Source organism: Ursus americanus, chromosome 1 (assembly GCF_024610735.1).
Source record: "Ursus americanus isolate L20-20 chromosome 1, mUrsAme1.1.p, whole genome shotgun sequence".
NCBI lineage: Eukaryota > Metazoa > Chordata > Mammalia > Carnivora > Ursidae > Ursus > Ursus americanus.
Genome location: NC_142127.1, coordinates 18,089,398 through 18,107,037, shown reverse-complemented (window position 1 = coordinate 18,107,037; position 17,640 = coordinate 18,089,398). Strand labels below are relative to the sequence as shown.

The window sequence follows — 17,640 nt, the reverse complement described above, 5'->3', positions numbered from 1 at the left end:
TGGACACACTTAAAATTAAGACTACAATTCAATTTCAGGTTGATCAGTTGCTCACTCTATCATTTCCTATTCAGTTGAACCTTTCATATTATCAAAAACTCATTAACTAAAATGTTTTGAATGAAAAATAATAGTAAACAGTAAATTAAGTCATCTTATATCCTATTTCAGGAAAACAAGAAGTTTAGTAATATAATAAATCTGAAGGATAAGAACATAATGGTTATTAAGCAAAAACTGAATTTCTGAATAGTCAGTTATTCAATTCTTATAATAGAAACAACAGTTCCAACACTTTATCTTAAAAAAAGAGATGCAAAGAAAACTGAAGGTAACGAGTTCCAAGCCATGGTCTTCTCCACAACGAACAAAGGGAAAGGTTCAGGAGCACACAGAGACCCTGATACTCTCACCTTTACCTACATTGCCCAACTACTGCCGTGCTGATGTGACCATATCAGTTAAGTGTGAGAATTTCTAAGGAAGGTTATCAAATGATTTATAAGATTGTTCTCATTATCTCACAAAATTATTGGGTTATAATATTATGAATAGGGACCAAGACTTCATGTGATCTTTCAAAAGATCATGTTTTCTATATTTGCTCATACTGCACGCATAATGAAATACATTATGACTGCAGTTTCTGAGTCTCTGAGATTCAGTTTCCTTATCTGTAACTGAGGATTTCACCTACATAATAGGGTTGTTATGGTTATAAATAATGTATTTAAAGCACCTAACACATTACATGACACATAGTAAATGCTGAATAAATGAGAATTATTACCTAACTATAAAGAATATGTGTCTTCAATATTAATTCATAAAGACAACCTAGTTCCTTTTCCTAATAATAATAATAATAATAATAATAATAAGTCCCTTACCTTTTTCTCAGGAGAAAACAATTACCATATTCAGAAGGACAATTACTTATAGGTTCTGTCTACTTCATTCTATAATGAATAAGAGCTGTTTATTCTTTCCCTCTTCAGGAAATGCATACTATTTTTCCTAGGATAATTTTTGTTTTTTTTAAATCAAATAAAGCTCTTTCAATGGTGGTTGTCTCATTTCTAGGAAATGAACTATTTTTCAATTATGGTTAGGCCACTGTTTGGCCTAAAAGATGACATATGGATGTCGCAAAGAGAAAAATACTTTCTGATATAAATATGTCTCAGAACATTTACTAGCAGAAATGTTTTATTAAAGTTCTAGAGAAAATTTTTTTACTCATAAAAAATAAAAAGCTGACAGCACATATACATATAATACATTTAATACACATTCTTTAATTTTCAATAACTCCTGCTATCTCAACTGAAATAAACACCTTTTTCTGGATACCAACCTGTTTGTGGGTTGATCAGAATACTGCCAGGTGGTATGCCTGCCGCTTCCAAGGGAAGCAAAAAGAAGCTAGTGCTAGGAGATGCGACTTGCCCATTTAGGCCACCATCAAAGGAAAGAGAGCTATGAGTGCTGACAGTTGGATAGACGACAGGTGCGCCATGAGAAGACTGGCTGAGAGCTGTACCTGGAAGAGGCTGCTGGATGTGAGAAAGAGAGCCCGTAGATGACCCTACACTACCAGAAGACTCAGAACCTAGGGGAGGAGTAATGAAAAATATGGATTTTTTAAACCTCATATAAAAACGCAGGTTTTAAATACGTAACAATAAAATTCACATTGCATAACATGCGGTTACCACAAAAAGCATTGGGTATTTTTGATTTACTGTATAATTTTGCTTCCCCTCCCCACCATGAACAAGTTTAATACAGCAAACTGATCACATAAGTTGTCAGAGAAGTCATAGCCAAAGCATGCAATTTAAGCAAGTTTATAATAACACCAGCCACAGCCTGCCACAAAAAGCACATTACCCACATTCCCCAAAGCACAAGGTTATGTACATTTTACCTTTATAGATTAATACTTAGGAATATACAGATTATAATTTTCCCCCAGGAAAAAGAACATAGCACAGCCAAATGCCTAAAACCTCTTATATCAGAAACCCCTTTTCTATAAGAACACAAAGATTAAGAATAGTGTAGGAGATAACAAAAATTATAAATTCTCTATCAAGAGAAACAACTGTGAAGTTTCACTGCAGAATTCCATTTTAAGCTCATAATTATAGCAACCTCCTTTAACGTAAAGTCAACTTTCCATTTTTTATCATAGCAAGGGAAAAAGACAGCATGAAAAATAATCCAAGTAATTATATTTGCATCAGTTTAAAATTTACTTCTCACTAAACTTAATAAATTTGATAATTTATTTTTAGCTGTTTTCATTCCTGCAATCTATTTCATTTTCTATTACCCAGAGACTTAAAATGTCACTGACTTTCAGTATAATAGCTAAAAGTGGATAATAAGACAATGAAAGAAAGGAAAAGGTTTTGAAAATGTATATAGTTAATTAGGTTTTGAATAAGAGTTGACTCTGGGATGGAGAATCTTTAATGACTGAAACAAACAAATACGATACATTATACAGATTGCCTTCTGAAGGATAACTTCTATTTTAAGTTGTGCCAAATGACTACTGATAAAAACTCTAACAAAAATAATTTTTCCCTATTAAAAGAGGCGATATTTCCTTTCATCTCTGAAGACAGTACAATTACAAACAGTACATGATCTTAAATGTTTTAATTCAGCAGTGTGTGCCTAAGTGACAGTCTCATAAATATACTAATTTTTTTTGTTATGATGACTGAGTGGCCATTTTCCAAATAAATGCATATCTTGTACATATGCATATTTTTATATTAATAAAATTTACCTATCTCTAGCAATATTCTATTATATACACTAACACATTTTTAATATCCATATTATAAGCTGAAAAGGTGACAAGTGCAATTCATAAGCCTTAACAATTTAAAGCACTGACTATAGAAAAGGTTTAAAAAAAAATACTTGGCTATTTTCTAATCTCTCCCTTTGATTGTTATTTGTACAATACCATATGTCTAGGCTAACCCCAACAGGCTAAAGATAGACAGCCATTTCTGCTAACTTTCAATGCTTATTTTGGGATAAAAATGAAGATCTATAAGGATTCTAAGAGACGTGAACTTCTTTAGTACTGAACCCAGTTGGTGAAGGTGAAGAGAAAATGTATGAGCCTAAATGTAAGGCATTGTAAAAGCAAAGAAACTAAGAAAATGAGGACGTTACTAAAATTTTTACTCATTCACAATAATTACATCACGTTATTTTTCCTTAGTTTCAAAATTCCTCAGAAACTTGACAATTTTACTGATTTTTTGAATGGCAAAGGAAGGACTTTGTCATGAAAAATGCAATCAATAACTGATAGTATGAGCTGAAAATGCAATCGCTGTTAAATAATCCTAGGTGAGAAACCGCGCCTTCCAATTGCAAATAAGCAATGAAGAATTTCCAACCACCTCTGGGGACTCAAACAAGAGATGACATTTCACTGAACTAACTTGATTAAGTTTATGTCACAACAGAGAATTTTTACTTTAATTGATGTTAGTAAATCTCTCTCCAGCAGAAAATGAAACCTAATATTGATACATATATTACCTCTTAAGTACTGTGGAGGTGCTCAATGCACTGCTGGTAAGAATTTTATATGTGAGGATAACTGCAGAAGCCACATGATAGATAAAGAGGTAAGACAACAATAAGGAAACTAATGATCTGATTGTACAGTTCTAGACAAATATTTATACCTGTTTTTGAAAGCCTGCCTATGCTTTTGCTGCTCCCAGAACTATCACCTCTTGTCAGGACTGAGATTCCACTGAAGCTGCTGGCTTTGGTTACAGCAGGCTTGAAGTTTCGGAGAGAACTATCAGAATCCGTGCTGCTCCACGGTCGTGGTTCAGAATACTTCAACTCATTCTCAGTGCTGCTTTGATGGCTATTTGTTGATCTCCCTGAAGCATCTTTATTAACTCTGTAATTTAGAAATACAACTTTGAGAAGCTAATAGGAACAAAACGGGAAAGAATAGAGAAGCAAATGCTTTGATTTTTCAATACAGCATGAAAACATGCTTCCAATACCTAAATATCTGACGTCTCTGCTGGGTACTACTAGCATCCTCGTCTTGGATTCTGTTGGCATTTTAATAAGACATTTTTATTTTTATTAGCATCAGTCAGATAGTTAACAAACAAATGTTAAAAATGCCCTCACCTTTTGTCAATAATATAATTCTCTTGGGAACACAGGGACTAGAAAGAAAGAATAGATATAAAAAATTGAGCTTTTGTCAAATAATCATGCATCTGTAAACTAATGATGACAATCAAAATCATATGTAATAATATTGAAAAAGTATCACCCACCCTGCCCACAAATCCAAAATGGTGATAAGGATACACAAATAAATGATAATGAAATTATTTCTGGCTTGGAGACACTATGCATTCTTTTAACAGATATACATCCTGAAGCCATTCGTTTTTGTGGTAGAGATTAATCTGAAATTCAAATATTCTCTTCCAAACAAGTGAACCCATTTTCATGATTATATACTGAAGGTATACACCAATCTGTAGATTCTATCTCATTCACTCAACAAATACTTTGATCACCTGTGCTTTGGCTGTGGCTGTAGTAATGAACAAGCAGCTATACCTCAACGCAGCTCATAGCCAAACTCTTCTAATGCTATTAACCTAGCTCAGGGAACCACCATTTTTCCTTGTATTATTACAACAGTCTTCTAACCAGTTTTTGCCTTTCATCCAATTTAAATAACAGAAGCCACAGCAGTCTCTCTAAAATGTCAATCTCATCACACCTCTTCCCTCCATAGCTCCCTGATGTTCTAGCACAGGGTTCGGCAAAGCATGGTCAGCCACCTAGTATGGTCAGCCACCTATTTTTGCAAATTAAGTTTTACTGGCACACAGCCATGCCCATTCATTTATGTATTTTCTAGGTCTGCTTTCACATTAAAAAGGCAGATGTGAGTTGTTGCAAACAAGGCTGCATGGCTCTAAAAGCCTAAAATACTAATTATCTGGCCCTTTACAGAAAAAGTTTGCTGACTCCTGCTCTAACTAAAAGCCCAACAACCTTAAGCAGCTTTCATGGTCAAGTCATCTGCTTCCTGCTTATTTCTCTAATCTAAAATTTCCTCACTTCCTCTGTTACCTAGGCTATAGCCCAGCTTCTTTGATCTTTTAATTCCTTCTCTGTCAAGTTCTCCTTTATCTCTGGGCCTCTGCATATACTGACCCTCTACTTGGAGGATTCCTTTGGGTCTCCTCTTGGAAGCTAACTCTCCCCCTCACTCCTCAGTTCTGGTTTGTGGTGCTTCTCAGCTGTGTCCTTTATTTTACCTTCATGTCTCTGTACAAATCATACACCATATTGTCATTACCTGGCTATTTATCAGGATAGAGACTTCATAAACTAGAGAGAGAAATACATCTAGTTTAGGCTCTGAGTGCAGCAGACCTGGGCTAAAATCTCAACTCTGTTATTTTCTAGCTACACAATCTTTTGCTATTTTACTTATCCTCCTAGAACTCAGTCTCCTTATCTGTAAAATACAAACAGTGATAGTATCTATCATATATAGGATTGTTTGGGGGATAAATTATTTGTACTGTTCATGGATATGTCCTTCAGTGCCCAGCATAGCATGTACTATTGGTGTTCAATAAGGTTTGTATGAATATTAACTGATAGTTTAGATGTTAATGTTACTCTTTGTTTTTTTAATATTGAGGAAATTTCTATCTCTGGCAGTGTTAACACAAATTACATACATTCATATATCCTTGAATAATACCTAGTACCATACAGAATGGGTACTTAATAGACACTGGTAAAACCAAACAGAATCTCTTCTCAAATACACGTATAAAATAATCAGGCACTTGAAAGATTTCTTTCAAATAATCACTTAAAAGTAGAAAACAAATAGAATCTAAAAATTAATTAGTTTTATTTATTTTTTTAAAAGTAGGTGCCACACTCAGTGTAGAGCTCAATGCGGGGCTTGAACTCATAACTCTGAGATCGAGACCTGAACCTAGATCAAGAGATCGACTCTTAACTGACGAAGCTACCCAGGTGCTCCTAATTAGTTTTATTTTAAAAGAAGAAAGAGGTTACTTATCGAGAAAAGTCTACTACCAAGAAGAATTTAGAGTACGTGATTTTGTAGACTATGACCAATGTTCTTAAAATCTCAAGTCTGTGAGAAGTCTGGAAGAAAAAAAAATTATACAAACTATATACTCAGTCTGATACACTGTTCCTGTAGTCTGTCTGCATGCAACTTTTGAAATATTTATATAACTGCTGCAATGTAGCATTTTATAAGGTATTAAATTATTAATATAAGACAGATCTCAATATTTCTAACAAGTGACTTATTACATACCAAATATGGTTACAAATAAATGATCAATAGATGATAGAAGGAATGAGTTCCTATAACACAATTAGCATATATCCTAACAATGAGATCTAAATGTAAGTCAGTACATACATCTTGGGAAAATATTCTGTCTCTAGCTCTCTGGTACTCTTCTTCCCTTTCTTCTATAGATTTGCTTCTTCTGTCATCTTTCAAACGTATTCTCATCTAAAGAAACAAGGACAATTAATTCTTGGGAAAATGATCCACTGGTATAAGTCCTGCACCTAGAAAAAAGCTACAATTGTCACAGATTACCTGGTTATCATCTTTGTCAAAGCTGGAGTTATCTCTCTTGAGGATATATCGTTTCTGAAAATCTTCACCTTTATCATCCTTAATATGTTCATTGAATTTCTGATCAGGTCTAAAAAAACCCCAAGGGAACAGAAGAGATAGTACACATTATTTACAGAAAAGTTAAATACAACATTTTATGTAAACTAATCAAAGCAATAAAAAAAATTACCACTCGCTGGTGCCACTAATAATTAATACTTGTGTTATCTCATTTACTCTTCATAACAATCTTATGAGAAAATATTAACTACCTTATGTTACAATTGAAAGGCCATTATGAAAAATACACCGTGGGCTCTGGAATCAGACTGCTTGGGTTCAAATATTCAGCTTTACCACTTTAGTTGCTTCAGGATGTACACAAATTACTTAACCTTTCTGTTCTCGAGTTTCCTCATTTATAAATTGAATTATAGTATACCTACTTGATAGGCTTGCTCTGAAAAGGAAATGAATTAACAGATGAACAGCACTTAAAACAGTAAACACTCAAGAGAAGTTTGTTATTATTATAAATATTACTGAAAAAAACTGAGGTTCAAATGGCTTAACCTATTGTCTAGGGTCAAGGGCAAGTGTGTGACTGAGCCACAGTTGGAGCGCTGGTACGTCAGTCTCAAAGTCTATCCTTTTTGCATTGCCTCCTCCAAATCTAAGAAAAAATTCCAGGAAAAAAAAAAAGTATATAGTACTTCATCTTATGTTACACTCTTACAGTACCTGGTTTGGTGTGACATAATTGAAAGTAATAAAATACTTCGTGGTTGAATTACCTAAAACCCAAGAGGCTCATTCAAAACGCTACCAAGTTACCAATTACTCTTAACTACAGCAGGGTATATCTTTGTTTTATATTACTCGAAACAGGTTAAAAAAGAAATGGTTCTTTTTTTGGAGGTTAAAGTTGTAACCTAAAGGAATAATTATGAAATCCTAACAATATATTAAATGGCTGATTGGTCTTTCCTCTACAGAAATGTTGCAAGTTCTTTCTAATGAGATCCAGAAGACAGACATAATAAGGTTGTGGTCTGTGGAAAATTAAAATTATGTAAAACTTCACTTTCTAAAATATACTGTCAGCTTCAATAAATTAATTTATTTAATACTCTTATGACTTAACATCCCATTATAAAATTGTAATTATTCTTTTGAAATACATGATACATAAAAATATATTTAGAGGGACAAAGAAAGTCTAATTGAACCCAAGTAGATTTTTACATATAGTTTAAATATATATTATACAGTGACATAATATATTCTGAATACCCTAATTTCTAAACCAGATAAACCTAAGTAATGACATCTTCAGCAAATGTGACAATATACATATATATCATTATATATAATATTTAAGTAACTCTTCTGAATATTTGTGAATTTTTAATAAAGTACTGTTTCTACATCCTGTCAAGTTATGCAAAAGATTTAAAAATAAGAATTATCTAAGTAAGCTGAAGAAATCTCTACTTTAAAATATACTCAGATAAGTGAAACGAAGAGCAGATCTCTACACAGAGCTATATACATAACTAGAAGAACAATAAAAAGAGTAAAAACAATTTCATGACCAAAATGATGAGAAAAAGATTGCTTTCTTTAGTAAGAGTTTGAAAGATTGTCTATTTAGTTCTGAAGATGGCAGTATGTTGTTTCTGTCACATGACTGCCCTGCTTACTTCTATCAACTATTTTTGTAGCTGTTCAAAGTCATATTTTCTTATTGGAGGAGTCTATACTTGAGTGAGAGATTCTTATTCCAAAGTCAACTATAATGTTTAACCTAGGGCCTGGCAACTTTTCTAAGAGCAGCTGGATTCCCACACCGAATGGCATTGGCAGGCATTTCAGCTAACCTTAAGACTGTCTTACCTCTTTCTTTTATAGATGCCTGAAATTACTGCCCTGCAATCGCCAACTTCCCGCTCCATTGAGACACCCCAGTGGACACCGGGTTGTTGACATCCAGAACACCACTGGTTCAAGGCTGGAGCGGGTAATTTGCCTATGAGGAAAAGGTAAGTTTGCATTTATTCAATGTGGCGCAGATCTCTAAGGTTTTCTGATTTACAACCTTCCTCATATTCCAGAAGATATAAAATAAGAATACAGTGTAACTTCAATGATCTGAATGTCTAGTTATGATTACACTACTGATCCATTCTTCAAGTACATCATGAACATCTGTGTTTAGCTCAACTTTTGATGACTTTGATAAAGAGAATCCTAAAGCTTTTTGACATCATTCATAGCATTCAAATAACTGAGGTTACACTGTATCGAAAACCTTAGAGAGTCATCAGTCGAAATGTCAGACAAAATGCCTGCTAATGTACATGTGGTTGGGTATCCAGCAGCTCTGAGTAATGTTGAAAGGTACTGGTTAAATGAATTAGAGTTCTATTCACCTTCAATTCAGCTCACATCTTATGGTTACTTGAGCTATGATATAACTAACTGGGAAAAGACTAATTGATGAGGATATTTTTAAAAGAGTAAGGGACAAGTAGAAGAATACTAATCCGATCACATTTGCAGTAGATAAAATATAATCTCTAAAGAAAGACAAGATCCTTTTCAAAGACATCTATCTTCATTAATTTAATTTTAATTGTAGGAACAAACATTTAAAAATACGAGGTTCCACCACTGTTATCTATTTAGTTGACAAAATACTATACGAAATGGAAGAAAACCAACTTTGTTCCAGTAAATGATATGGCAGCTATACGAGTAAAGTCCATTATAACAGAAGTGATGTGAGTGAATTAAATACAACCATGCAAATTGAATGGTTCGTAGATAAGACCCCAAGAGAAAGATAGCTTCAAGAAAAGCAGAAAAATAATTAATTTTAGCATTATCTATGTAGTCTGAAGCTGACTGCTGCTCATTACCACAGACCCACTGCTACCACATATGAAACTGATATAGAAAATGCTTCCAATAGGCAGATTACCACCAAAGTATAAATATTAGCTGAACTCAACTAGTTGCTTAGGATTAGTTTTATAAATAGGCAGAAGAGGTGCTGCGTACATGTTCAAATTTACGTGCCTCTGCGCATTGGGCCTTCTGCTCCCAAAGACTAGCACTGATGATATAGTTCAGCAACACTATGAAGCTATCACTTTTTAAAGCAAATGGCTCCTCTTAACTCCTTAAAACTTAGCTTGAAAGAGGGATACAACATTATGGATAATACTGTATTAATCAACAGTCCCACCTTCTTGAGATTTGTGGGATAAGGAAGCAAAACCAGAGGTTGAAAGGATGGTAAAATGATGGGAGACTGATTGAACGTGAGGGTGTCAAAATCTGCCTTAAAAAAATTTTTTTTACACTATGTTAACTAACTTGAATTAAAAACAAAACAAAACAAAACAAATAAGCAAAAAACCCCAAATTTACCTAAGGTTGGCCATAGCTATCTAAATTACATTAACTAAAAAATCCAAGTGAATGGTTTTCAAACTTCACTGATACGACTTCTGAAGTTTTCCTGTTTTTGCTTTATTTATTTATTTTTTTAAAAGATTTTTTATTTATTTATTTGACAGAGATAGAGACAGCCAGTGAGAGAGGGAACACAAGCAGAGGGAGTGGGAGAGGAAGAAACAGGCTCATAGCGGAGGAGCCTGATGTGGGGCTTGATCCCAGAACGCTGGGATCACGCCCTGAGCCGAAGGCAGACGCTTAACCGCTGTGCCACCCAGGCGCCACTGTTTTTGCTTTTTTAAACCAGTCCTCATTGATCTGCCTCATTGTAGTCTAGACTGGTTCATTTTGTATCTAGTGCGCTAAAATACATTTTATGTATTTTTTGGCCCTGTTACATAAGGTTGTCATAATGCTTAATTAAGCTGCTAAAATGTGGAAAACCTTGGATGAGAGGTGCTGTAGAAAGATAAAGTATGGTCACATACATACTTAACAAATGCCTACATTTGTTGATACTTACATTCTTGTATTACTAGTTTTGTTTACTATGACAGACTTCCCACTCTGATCAACATTGTGGTCTAATCCAAAGTAAGCGGCTACTCTGTGTAATAGCATCCTATGGTAAGATGTCATTGGGGGAAATTTTTTACGTGGAGACCTAGAAGTAGAAGAAAAACTGATTTAGTAAGTCAAGGAGAACTATGATGACAATTTGTTTTCTTGTTAAATGTCAGGACTTACTCATTATTACCAATGAAATCTAAAATTTCTTGTTCCAATTTCAACAGCATCATTCTGTCCCTGAAACAAAATATGAAGACTCTTATATAGAAAACTTAACATTGAAATAATCATAAACACTGAATTATTACGGTTAAATTTTTCCGTAAAAACTGCACTTTGAGGAATATCACAAAACTTGATGCCAGAATATATACATGACTTCTAAAAAAGTAATGTTTAGAAAAAATAAAAGATGACTTTTAGTTTAATTTTTTATTATGGAAAATGTCACACATACACAAATGTAGGGAGAACCGTGTAATGAATCTCAATGTAGCCTTTACTCAACTTCAACAATTACCAACACGTGGCCATTCTTAAAACAGATCTATTTTGATCTGCTAAGTATCACTATGTTGGAGTCTGTTCTGTAGATACATGGAAAATAAGAGCACATTAATCTTTACTTCCTTAATAAAGCTGAGAAATAGCAGGAACACAGACATGTTTAGTTAGGCTCATAACTTTGTTATCCTGAACTCTATAGAAACAGCACTCTAAAGAACATGCAATGCCAGTAACAACAGGAATACTCCTATGGGAATCTAGTGCTAGTACACAGATGGAATTATAGCAGAGAAGTATGAATTACATTACTGATTCTAACTCAGAAGGAGAAGCCTTTTCAAATCATTCTGTAAACTTGTATTATACATTTTTGAGACTGGAAATTTTTGCCATAAAAATAAAAAAGAACCCAAGGCTTCCAACATGAAAAATAAATAAGGACTCTAGGGAGAACCTGCATGTGCTCCTTTGACCACTAGGGTCCTATTTAACACACACACACAGGAATGAATATTAACGGTATCATACTCCCCAAAGGACCTCCTCGCTCACATACCAAGGACATGGCTCAAAGGAGTATTCTTGTGCTCACTGGAAATTTCATGTGCATGTGAAACAAACAAACACTCTAAGAATCTTCAAACTAGAAGTAGCTTTACAGATCATTCAGTTCTGTCCCTGAATTTTTAGAGACCAAGAAAACTAGGCCAAAGGTTAATGTTTCCCTCTCAAATAAACAATACAGAGTAGTATCCTCTAACTCTAATAGGACAGAGGATGTGGTGCCCCTGCGTAAGCTGCCTGAAAGTCTATACTATACATCGGCCCTGGGTTTGACCCTCCCTCTACACTGCAAAGAAGTCTCATAAAACCAAGTGATATTTGATATATTTTTTTTTACATTAGTTGAAAACTCAGGAGAAAAACATGCCTACCTGGTGACTTTAAACCCAAAGCTGAAAAGAGGATTACATTTTAACACAAATTTTAGCAACATTCAATTCTGCCCCAACCCTGGTTCACCTTTAGTACTGCTCATCTCAGTAAGCGGCCCTATCTTTCACCCAGCATACTGTACTAGAAGCATCTGTGGCCTGCTATAATCCTTTTTCTGATCCTCCTATGCAGTTAATTACTACTATAAATATTATCTACCTTCTACTTTTCTTCTATTTCTCACTGCTGCCACCTTGGATCCAAGCAAGCAGGACCTCTGGCTTGACTACTAAAACGGTGTCTGTTGTCTCTCCGTGTCCCCCCTGCCTTGGTTAAGTACCTATCACAGGCTTCCCATTGCTCTTAGGTTAGAAATAAGCATCTGTAGTGGGGCCTACATTTATCTACCTCTTCAGCCTCATCTTCTGCCCCTTAATCACAAAACTCTTATCATTTTGCCTTATCTCTGTACTTGCTAAACTCCTTCCTGTCTCTGGTTACTTGAACATGCTGTTTCCTTTGTCTAGAACAACTTCCTATATTCTTAGAACCCGCTTCTTTCACACTTTCTTTAAAAGTATTTATCACAATTATTATTGTATAGTTATTTGGACTATATAGAGGAGCTCAACAAATGTATCTGCATGGAATCTGTTAATCAAATTATTTCACTCATAAAGTCTTTTAATATTTTTTCCCTGAAATTTTTTGGGGAGGTTGGGAAGTTTTTACTTCAGAGGGCTCCCCCCACAAAAGGACTTATTAATGTAACTATAAGACCCTGAGTACAATGTGTATTGAGATGAAATAGTTTTAACTTTCCTGATGTATTTTATATAGTTATTGTTTTAAAAAAAAGGACTCTGAGGAAGGCAATTTATTAAGCATTCATGAAATGGTACTTTCAAGTTGGTCTTCTGTTTCACAGGTAAATGCAAACATATAAGAAAGGTAGTAGATTAATCATTAATAAAGCCAGTATTACACACAAGTGGTAAAATAAATTATATCTACAAAAATCAGGCAAGGGATACACAAAATGAAAGGATGTAAAATGTGGTATCAATACATAAAACATGGGGGAGGGAAGTAAAAATTTAGTGCTTTTAAGTGTTCAAACTTAGGCAACCATCAACTTCATATAGACTGCTATGTGCATAAGATGTTATATACGAACATAACAGTATACCACAAATCAAAAATTTACAACAGATGCACACATAAAAAAAAGAAAGGAATCAAAGCATAACACTGAAGAAACTCATCAAACAAGAGAGCCGCGAGAAGAAGAAATGAACAGAGAACTATAAAACAAGAAAACAAGTAACAAAACAGCTTTAAGTACACCTTACCAATAATTACTTTAAATGTAAGTGGACTAAATGCTTCAATCAAAAGACATAGGCTAAATGAATGGATTAAAAAAACATGATCCATCTATATGCTGTCTACAAGAGACTAATTTCAGACCTAAGGACACACGCAGATTTAAAGTGAAGGGATGGAAAAACATTTATCATGCAAACAGAAGCAGGGGTGGGTGGGGAAGCCAAGTTAGGAATACTTGTATCAGACAAGATAGGAAAAAAAATGGTTTTCTGTTTCTGAACAGTAGGCAAAAGATCTGTGGAATGTTCTTCAGTGAATATATTGCCACTGAAAAGAAATTTCTGTTGTCTTCAATACAGAAAAAATTCTAACAATTTTACTAGCCACTGATAAAAATTCAGGCTTTTTTTTTCTTTCACATGTAGATCTATGGATTGCAGAGGATTTTTTATCATTATCTGGACCGCGTACTATTTAAACTAAGTCTCTCTGCTTAGTTTACTGAACTCTTAGTTACTAAGAGGTACAACTTGTTAGAAAAATAAGGCTGGTAATCTTCCTAAATTCTTAAGATTTATCCACTAATTAGTACATGCTTCCTGCAATATGTAATCAAGGTTAGATATTTTGGTAATGATTATAAGTTAAAAAATTAATAACCCTTTAGAGAAGCACTGCATATAGGACTCAAACTAACAGGTCCACAAATTGCTTTTCCTAATGCGTAACCTAAATGTGGGCATACTTACTGAAATTATTGTATACTCTTTTAAAGGGAACCAATGTATGCTATTATTTAAAAAATAAGGAACAGCGATCTCAATCAAACCAGTCAATAAGCTATTACCTAAAGTTAAAGTGAAGGGGCAAGAACCTTTCAGTTATCAGTGTTCTAGGCATTATACCAGAAGTAACTTCAGAGAAACTGTACACAGCTGGTATACCAGTGGCAAATAAAAAAACCAGAAAACAATAATGCTTCTATCTGACCACCCCTTTCCCAATATTCCATATGAGCTTGGCCAAACATTTCCAATAGGTAAGAAATAAAATAAACATTACTTCCAATAAAAGCAATTTTTAGAAAATAAAACTATTATATAACATTCCCCAGAGCAAACCAAATTACTCTTAAAATAGCCCTTCTCAGGATTAATCCAAACTTTCTCCTCTCCATTAGTTATACAACACAGTTGCCTGTATTATCCATATTTCTTGACTACACATGGAATTTACACAAAATGGGTATAAAATCAATACAAAAATAGGTAGAAGATCATGTCACTGAGTATAATTTCTATCAAAGTCAACTTTAGGTTCTTAGGTTCTAATTCAGCAATGACTAGTTAGCATAGCCTCTGGAAATATCTTTTGCAATAAGAATTCCAGATAAACTATTCTACATTTGAAGCTAAGTTTATTTATTTGGCTGAGAATAAGATAAAGATTTAATGATCAGAAGAAAAATTTTGAAATGAAACACTGACTGAATTTTTATACTACTAAAAATACATCTGCTTAAAATGTAGATGAACTCTCTGGGCAATACTGAATCTTGAAAGTTTTAGTGGAAACTTGTCATACTACTTTTGTACCATGTATATCTAGCAATTAAGTGTGTGTTTCATCAAGAGAACACGAGTCATTAATTAAGCAAATCTTATTTCTCACAAAATTTAACATTTGCTATAACTTTCTAAACCACACTGACATTAGTAATAACTTATACACTAGCCACTACATGAATTATTCACTTACATGTTTATTCAAATATAAATGCACACACAGAAAAAAAAAATAAAGTACTGATACATGCTACAACATGGATGAAACTTGAAAATATTATGCTAAGTGAATGAAGCCAGTCCACATGATTTCATTCACATGAGAGATCTAAAACAGCAAAATCTTTAGAGATATAAAGCAGATTAGAGCTCAAAGCATAGGAAGGTGATAGCTAAAGAATACAGGGTTTCTTTTTGGAATGATGAAAAAATTCTAAAATTGTACTGATGGCTGTACATACCTGTGGGTATAATAAAACCATTAAATTGTACAGTTAAAAAAATATATATGCAGATAACTTTAAAACTTTTGCATTTGTAGAAGGAAACAGAGAACTGTACAATAGAAAAATATTTTGGGATGTATAAAAATAGATTTCTAATTGTCCTTACTGAGGTCTCTCCTACAGGTTCAGAGGAAAGATCTGCCTTTCTAGCATCCTATTTTGTTTTATGGAAATTAGCTATGTGTTTCCTACCTTCCCCCTTATTCCTCAACTCACTGAGTTCTGGTTTCCACCATCCCACCCCAAATGAAACAATTTATTAAAAGAGCCAGCAATTTCCTAATTTCTCAACCTAATGGGCTAGTTGGTACTTCTATATTCAAGTCAAGTCTCTGTGTTATTTTATCTTTCATGAAACAGCTCCTGGCTTCTGACCCCCTGGCTAACTTTTTTTTTTTTTGAAAGAGCGAGAGAGGGAGAAGGCAGGGTAGGGGAGGAGGGGGGAATGACAGCAGGAGAGGGAGAAAGAGAGAGAGAGAATCTCAAGCAGGCTCCATAGCCAGTGTGGAGCCCAACAAGAGTTTGACCTCATGACCCTGAGATCATGACCTGAACAGAAATCAAGAGTCAGAGGCTTAAATGACTGAGCCACCCAGGCCACCACCCTCTGCCCCAGCTAACTAAGACAAATGTTGTCATGATTGTTCTGCTTTTAAGAATTAGTCTCTTCCTTTCTCATCTACCTTCTCTATGCTGTCTTTCCACAGAATTTTGTCCTTATCATTTACTCCATCTTTCAGGGCAAACACAGCCTCCTCAAGCTTCATCTCTACTAATGACTCCTGAATCTATTACTTGAGTCAGGCTCAAGTACTTGAAAACCAGAGCCTTTTAATTTTGGACAGATCTCATCTCCTGATTTTTCCATCAGGACCTCAAACTATACTTTTTTTTATAACAGAACATGTCCTATTTCATTCAGGCCTGCTCCTTACCCACTCTCTCAATTAATGGGACTGTCAGCCTAGCCAGAAACCTAGTAGCTATTCTGTTTTACTGTATCACACCACTACCATGGTACTTCCTCAATACTTTTCAAACATGTCCTTTCCTCTCTATTCTTCCCTATGGCCTCCTAGCCGCACTCCTTGTTTATGGAATTGGCCCCTCACTGCCAAAGTAATCTTTCTAAAATGCACATCTGATTATGGCATTACCCTATTCGAAATCTATTAATTATTCCTCAACTTAGCATGTCATACTCAGTACTTCTTAAATGGTACACTACTGGCATTTCAAGGAAGACTATTTTTCACTGTTCATTACTGTCTTAAATATCTTTTTAGCATCTCTGGCTTCCCAGTAGCACTCCACATTCACTGGGACTCATTAACAATGAGTACAATCTTAGGTCAAGGACAAATGGAAATGGGCTGTCTTCATACCTCACCAACACCTTCCCCATCACTTTCTACAATCACTTGCCACATGTCTCCCTGCTGGAGCTAGAACGTACAATCTCACACACTACTGTGTCTTGTCAATGCACGTGTTATCTATCTAGAATGCCTTTCTCATGCTTCTCTATATGGACAGCTTCTACTTAAAGCACGGTGAATTCAAGGCTCAGCTCAGGCATATATTTTCAGTGAAGCCTTCCCATATCTTTTCAAAAAGAGATTGAGGTCTCCTCCCTGGATTTTTACAAACTTCAAAAACTTATTTTACAACATCAATTCTATTTTATTTTAAAAAGATTTTATGTATTCATTTGACACAGAGAGAGAGAGAGAGAACACAAGCAGTCGGAGTGGCAGGCAGAGGGAGAAGCAGAAGCAGGTTCCCCACACATGAACTCTATTTTAATTATATAGCAAGTGTATTTTTCTAGCTCAGAGATGGTGAATACTTTAGGGTAGAGATGATATCTTCTTTATCTTTATATCTACAATGTTTTTAGCACAATGCTTGGAACATGACAGATGCTCAGTAAATGCCTGTTCAATGAACCAATGAATTAATTATTCTATTGGGACCACTGAGGAATCAACTTGAACTGAAGAAAAAAATAAGTCATGTAGACTTGTCTTATCTTCTAACTCCATACTAT

The 17,640-nt window shown here is 34.6% G+C and overlaps 1 protein-coding gene across 11 annotated transcripts in view; it reads right to left on the bottom strand.

Annotated features, from left to right (window-relative positions):
* R3HDM1 (R3H domain containing 1) overlaps nt 1-17,640 on the bottom strand; it is a 134,098-nt gene that overhangs the window by 92,535 nt on the left and 23,923 nt on the right. For 6 of the 11 annotated variants that reach the window (XM_087858211.1, XM_045782907.2, XM_045782915.2 and 3 more), the window contains 8 exons: nt 10,925-10,984; nt 10,701-10,841; nt 6,695-6,803; nt 6,509-6,604; nt 4,195-4,232; nt 4,062-4,112; nt 3,726-3,952; nt 1,358-1,612 (listed from right to left, as the gene is read on the bottom strand). In XM_087858211.1, coding sequence (XP_087714337.1) covers nt 1,358-1,612; nt 3,726-3,952; nt 4,062-4,112; nt 4,195-4,232; nt 6,509-6,604; nt 6,695-6,803; nt 10,701-10,841; nt 10,925-10,984 — 977 coding nt within the window. Of the gene's footprint in view, nt 1-1,357; nt 1,613-3,725; nt 3,953-4,061; nt 4,113-4,194; nt 4,233-6,150; nt 6,223-6,508; nt 6,605-6,694; nt 6,804-8,611; nt 8,745-10,700; nt 10,842-10,924; nt 10,985-17,640 lie in introns of those variants that run through there. The other 5 variants (XM_045782934.2, XM_045782942.2, XM_087858476.1 and 2 more) reach the window with 4 other exon arrangements.